The sequence below is a fragment of the Octodon degus genome, unplaced genomic scaffold (assembly GCF_000260255.1).
Source record: "Octodon degus isolate 3935 unplaced genomic scaffold, OctDeg1.0 scaffold00032, whole genome shotgun sequence".
In the NCBI taxonomy this organism is placed as follows: Eukaryota; Metazoa; Chordata; class Mammalia; order Rodentia; family Octodontidae; genus Octodon; species Octodon degus.
Window position 1 is genome coordinate 7706535 of NW_004524608.1, and position 6007 is coordinate 7712541.

The following is a 6007-nucleotide window of genomic DNA, read 5'->3' on the forward strand; positions in this document are numbered from 1 at the left end:
GCGGACCTCGGTGCAGCCCCGCGGCCGCGATGGGCTACCAGGGGCGCCGCGGCCCCGCGCAGGTAAAGGCGGAGGCTCCGGGCCGGGCCCTCGCAATCAAGCTCGGTCCCTGGCAACCTTCACCTGGGGTCTTGATTTAGCACCGCAGAAAGTTCTCCAGGAGGGGGTAAAAAATATGCTGTAATCTGACGTTTTCCTCCCTTGACAAGCACTTTCTACGATACAACTTGAGTTTCCCCCAAAGAGCATCTCTGACTCTACTGACCGGGACAACGCGCTCCACGCGGCCGTCGGGGCGCTGCGCCCCCAAGCTCTGCTGCCCCCGACTGTTGCTGCTGTTCGTTATTCGCCTTATTAGCGTTGTTGTGCTATCGTTATTGACATTAGGTATCATTACTGCTAGGTTAAGACTTTTGCAACACATATTTGTCGGACAAATGAATAAAGTAAAACCTTAAAACCTTGTTAGAGATTTTATTTTTTTAATTTTTGAGCCTATAAATACTTGCTTAATCTCCATTTTATCTATCAAAATAGGAGGATCTAGATGGCCGAGAAACCCTCGTTTCTGAACATGAGAATGAAGGGAAATCTTGTCAGTCTGCTGCTGTTTTTAACGTTGTCAACTCGATTATAGGATCCGGTATAATAGGTAAGAGTCCTGTGTTTTGTGTGATTGGGGGATTTTTTGTTTTGTCTTGTTTCCCAGCGAAAAGGACAGATAGAAGACTCAATGTACCGCCAGGGTTCATTAATTCTTTTTAAAGGGAAAAAAATCTCAATGAGAAAATTGATACTTTTCTTCTTTAAAAGCTGTTTCTCTCCCCTAAAGAAAGTCTGTTTAATATAGAAGATGGGACTGTGATTCATTCTCCCAAGCTTTGAACATTTCTGCGTTCATTGTGGAAGGGAATGAAGAAGCTGGAAAATTGTGTTTTCCATGTGCTGTCTGATCAATTGACAATATGACCGAATTCACTTGTCTTTCTGAAACATCAATTATTACTTGAAATACTTTATTATGGCCTTCTCGAAAACCTGCAGATGTTCTTAAATATTGCAGGTACAGAAGTTTAATGTAAAAGGCATAATCTTGTAGGAAAAAAAAAACCTATACAATATTTCCTTGACCATATATATATAATTTAAATTATGAATTTATGGTGCATTAATTTTAAATATGAGTCAGTGACACAAACTTGTTGACTGAAATGGATGTGACAGCTTCGGACAAAAGAAATGGCTCAGATTTTATCAATGTGTGAGAAGCAAGGGAAAAATTTGGCCAAAAAAATTAAGGATAATTTTCAGTGTTTAGTATTCTTTTGATATTTGAAAATATTCCTTCAGAAAAAAGGGGGAAAAAGAACAGAATCTTGCACACTGTGTTACCTGGTGAGATCATAGCATTTTATTACATTTTTGTCATTGCAGTCTACTGGAAAGTTCGTGCTTATGTGGTGTGAGCTGTATTCCTTACTTCCTCACAAATAACAGTCCTCAGTTTTACATTTATCCATATAAGAACTGAAAATGTGATTCACAAATTGGAGTGATTGGAGGTGAAGCGGGAACAGTGCAGGCAGACTCACTTAAAACTTGCTATCCGTGTGCCATGGAGGTGGAGGCTGAATTCTAGAGTAGACTTCTGAAGGGACAGCTGTAGATTGGTTCTTATCAGCAACAATAAAAAGCATTATTGTAGTTTATTCTTGTTTTTTAAGGAAAACTTTTCAGAAAATAAAACGTTGGAGTAAAAATGTTTAAAGTTTTTATTTTGAATATTTCCCATAATCTAAATGCATTTTCTAAAAATTAAAAGACGTAATTTTATATACCTCCTCAGCTATATAAAAAAGGCTTTTGCATTCACATTTTTCTACCCTTTTCCCACATGGCTGCCTCACTTTGGCTTGAAGAGCAGTTGTTTTGGTTTGTTTTGTAGTGCTAGGAGCTAAACTGAGGGCCTTCCCACTGAGCTACATCCCAGTTCATGTTATTTTATTTATTTACTTTTAATTGAGACTGGGCCTCACTAAGATGCTAAGTTGCCCGAGCTGGGCTCGAGCTTTTGATCCTCCTGCCTCAGCTCCCCACAGAGCCAGCCTGAAATGATGTCTAATAATCCCTCTTTACTCCTGCTAATATCTCAGTTTTCTATGCTAACGCATGAAGACAGACTGGGCTCATTTTTCCATGTATTGAAGGATGTCTGTCACCCTCATCCTGAAGTAAATCTTATCTATGTGAACTTCCATCTACTTTTGACTTACTACTTTCCAATTCTTATTCCAAAACCCTGTAAATTTGCTCTTTTGACATAGCCTGTCTTAATAACATTTTAGTCTAAAGTAAATGGATTAATATGCATTTTAATGTAGGACTATCCTTTATGCTGCTTACAACTATGGCATATAAATATATACGTTTACTTAATATATAGTATTATATGCAGCAATTGGGATAATACTTCTGTAATACTTCTGTCTTATCAGTTTGAGGATTAAGGCATTTCATGTTTCTCCCAGGATTGCCTTATTCAATGAAGCAAGCTGGATTTCCTCTGGGAATACTGCTTTTATTCTGGGTGTCATATATTACAGGTAAGTACTGTCTACTTGCATGTGCCTAACCTTAAATTGTTCAGTGATGTCTTCACACACAAGTACATCCTGCAATTAAGTTGCCAAGTTAATTAAGACGTGCATCAAAGGATCCTAAAGAATTTAAGCTTTATGTCTGAGGAGATTTAGTTTTCATACTAATCCTTTCCTTTCAACACTTTTTAAAGTAGAAGAGCGCAATATATCACCAACCTTAAATCCTTTTCATATGCCTTTTCCCTTCATGCAGAAAGGGGTGTGCGGGAGAGCCAATTTTGAGGCTGGTTAAGACTGAGAGAGGATTATGCCGGGAAATGCAGAGTGAGGCTTGGAACAGGTGCATGCGAATGAGCTGCCTTTGTCAGTGGAGTTTGTGCAGGTGGAACTGGGGTTCTGGTGCCCGACTATCAGGGTTCGCCATCTCTCCCCACTTTGCCTGAGCCTGCCCTGTTCCCGGGCTGACCCTGTTTTTAAACGCAACACTAAGGCACTGTTCAGTCCCTTCTCTTCTTCCCCTCTCATCACGTAACAGACTCATTGACTCCTGGGTTTTGTCACTCTGGTGCAAATGCAGCACGTACTGCTCATAATCATCTCTTCTCTTATCCTAACTCAAGCGCTATCACTCCCACAGCTCACCTATAGCAAACACAGCATCTTCCCTGTGCCCTGGGATCACTCACAGAGAGATCAGCAGCAATTGTAATAGATATCGCCTACGGGCGTCTGTGGAACCTCGGTGACTGGCAGCCTAGGTACCCTCTGAGAGCCAGTACAAAACACTCCAGCTGCCTGTGCTCTGCGTGCTGGCCTGGGCCTCGCGAGAGCCACCTGTCCGTGAGGCTTTGACCCACTTTACACTCTCCTACTCTGTGGCCCCATAGCTTTCAGCAAATGTCCAACCGATAGGAATCCAAAAGCCAGCTTCCCGACAAATGCCGTGCAGCCCAGCTCCAGAGCCCCATCCCCACCACACTAGAGCCCAGCTCGTCTCACCAAAGACCACATCCTTGGCAAGCTGATTCCTCCACCTGATCCTTCCACTCCCTTCAAAATCCTTGGGGGATTTGGATCTCGCAAGTGAGCAAATTAGTGACTTACACTGATTACTTGGTAGCAGGAGACCCTTAACTCTGCTGATTAAGAGTTGATGGTATTTAAAATTGCATTTCCTTGGTTAAAACATTGTCAAATTCAAAACTTTATCCAAAGACTTGCCCTGTGATTTTTAAATTTCCTGTTTCCTAGATAACCTGAGCTGACAAATAATTAATTTCCGCCCAGGTGTACTACTATTGCTTAAGTGCTTTGTAAATGTTTACACACACTGTAAGCCAGTAGCTAGAGAAAAATTAAACAATACATATCGTGAGAGAAATCAGGACTTGGAGCAAATAAATAAGTTGCTAAAGCCAATTCATATTACAAGTAAAGAAGGCATAGTGTAAATGACTGTTGCTAAAACAGTCATCTGTGTTTGTAAAATATTGAAGAAATGTGAATATTTACAAAATAATTTTATTCTTTATTTTTAAGATTTTTGTATTTCATATTGAGGATAAAATAATTTTTATTGCCCAAGCATGCTTCAAAAGAAATTTTCACTGTTCAATAACATTAATTCAGTCATGGATTATTTCTTAAAGGTTTCTATCATTATTTACGGAGATATCAAAAAATCATAGTAATTAATATTTGAAATAACTGACCTTTTTTGGAAGTCCTGTAGATTGATCTCAAGCCCTCACGCATGCCAAGCAAGTACTGGGGTCACTGATTTTAATTTTATTTTTTGAGACAGTAACTGGCTAACTTGCAGAGGCTGGCCTGTATTTGCAATCCTCCTGCCTCAGCCTCCCAGATGGCTACCATGTCCTGCCAAAATACCTAAAACTTTTAAGAGTATAAGTTCATGGCCTGTGATTCACAAGCAGATGAAAGTATATATACTTATGATTGACATAACTCTTAAATGTTAACTTTAAGCGATACATTTTGAACATTCAGAAACCCTCGGCATCTTCATTTCAAATATATAGTTCTTCCCTGAACCTCACAGTATTTATGGCATTGGTCCCCTCCTTTCATGACCCAACTCATCGCTACCTTTCTTCCTTAGCTGATAAGCAGCTCTTCGGTTTTCCTGTCTTTACCCACTGTCTACCTTCTGACCAGTCCTCGGTATTGCTGTAAGAATTATCTTTCAAAAACTGTCCAGTTCATCTTCATTATTCCCTAGTCAAAGCACACAACACAAACACAACAAAAAAATGATTATTATCAAATCCCTTTGAGATTTGGCCGCAGTCTGCATTTCTAGTCTCATCCCTAGTTACTCTCACCTGTCATCAGCGCTCCGGAGCAGACATTGTCCATCACCCATTCTGAGCTGTTCCATCCCTGTATCTAGAACATGTGTATGCACTGCCTCCACCTTTCCCACAGAGGCTTTTGTTGTCTGTTGCTCCTCTTCTCCACCTGGCAAATTTTAGTTCATCCTCAGGACAGCATTCCAATTTTCACTGAAGCATTTTCCCACCCCCACCACAAACTAAAATTAATAACTACATTTGTTATACTTGCAGAATATTTTTGAAATCTCTTTATGAGGTCATTTGTTATGTTTAGTTAGAATCAGGGAGACATCTAGCAATCCTGATATATTGACATTAATCTATTCCTCAAATATACACAGAACACAGTGGGCTAGGCCTTGGCACTGCTGCCAGTGTAGGAATAAAGAGTAATTTCCTGTGCCAGTTTAAAGCTCACAATACAGTATGCCTGACAGATAAACACCACATAATGATGCTATATCATGAAGGCACTATAATAAAAATCTGTACCCCATGAGAAGGAAATTGGCATTGAACTACCCCAAAGACATAGCAATATTCTGGAAAAGGGAGAGTTGCTCTGGGTGTTCAGGGAGAAAGTGAGTTAGTAAAGAATGTTAAGCATGGTTCTCTAGTTCAGGAAGTGCACACAAGAAATATGCGATTCAGCCTTGCTGGAACGTCAGGCTGATGTTCACAGGGGAGAGAAGGGAGGTTGAGAAGTCTGCAAGAACTAACTGGAAGGCAGTCGTTGTCACTGCCTGCACGCTAGGCAGATGTTGAGCACCGTGCAGCCCCAAAACTAAGTCTTTCTGGCTCCACGAGGAAAGTGTTCATATTGTACTTTCACAGAGGAAGAGACTGTGACTGAAATGGTTTAAAATGACTTGTGCAAAATCTGCAGTGGGGATATGTGCTTAAGTGCATAGATTATGTGGCCTTCCTAGGTCCTGACTTTGTCACTACTAGCAATGTGGACATCAGAAATTGATTAACGGGGCTGGAGAGATGGCTCAGTGGTCTAAAGCACCTACTTGAAACAAGCTTGGCAAAGCACAGGGACCGTGG

The 6007-nt window shown here is 40.7% G+C and overlaps 1 protein-coding gene across 1 annotated transcript in view; it reads left to right on the forward strand.

Annotated features, from left to right (window-relative positions):
* Window positions 1-12: 12 nt before the first annotated feature.
* The window catches only part of Slc38a11 (solute carrier family 38 member 11), a 53959-nt gene continuing 47964 nt past the window's right edge, over window positions 13-6007 (forward strand). Inside the window, exons 1-3 of the mRNA XM_004629972.2 lie at window positions 13-62; window positions 538-652; window positions 2529-2603. Coding sequence (XP_004630029.2) covers window positions 30-62; window positions 538-652; window positions 2529-2603 — 223 coding nt within the window. The 5' untranslated portion in view covers window positions 13-29. The remainder of the gene's footprint in view (window positions 63-537; window positions 653-2528; window positions 2604-6007) is intronic.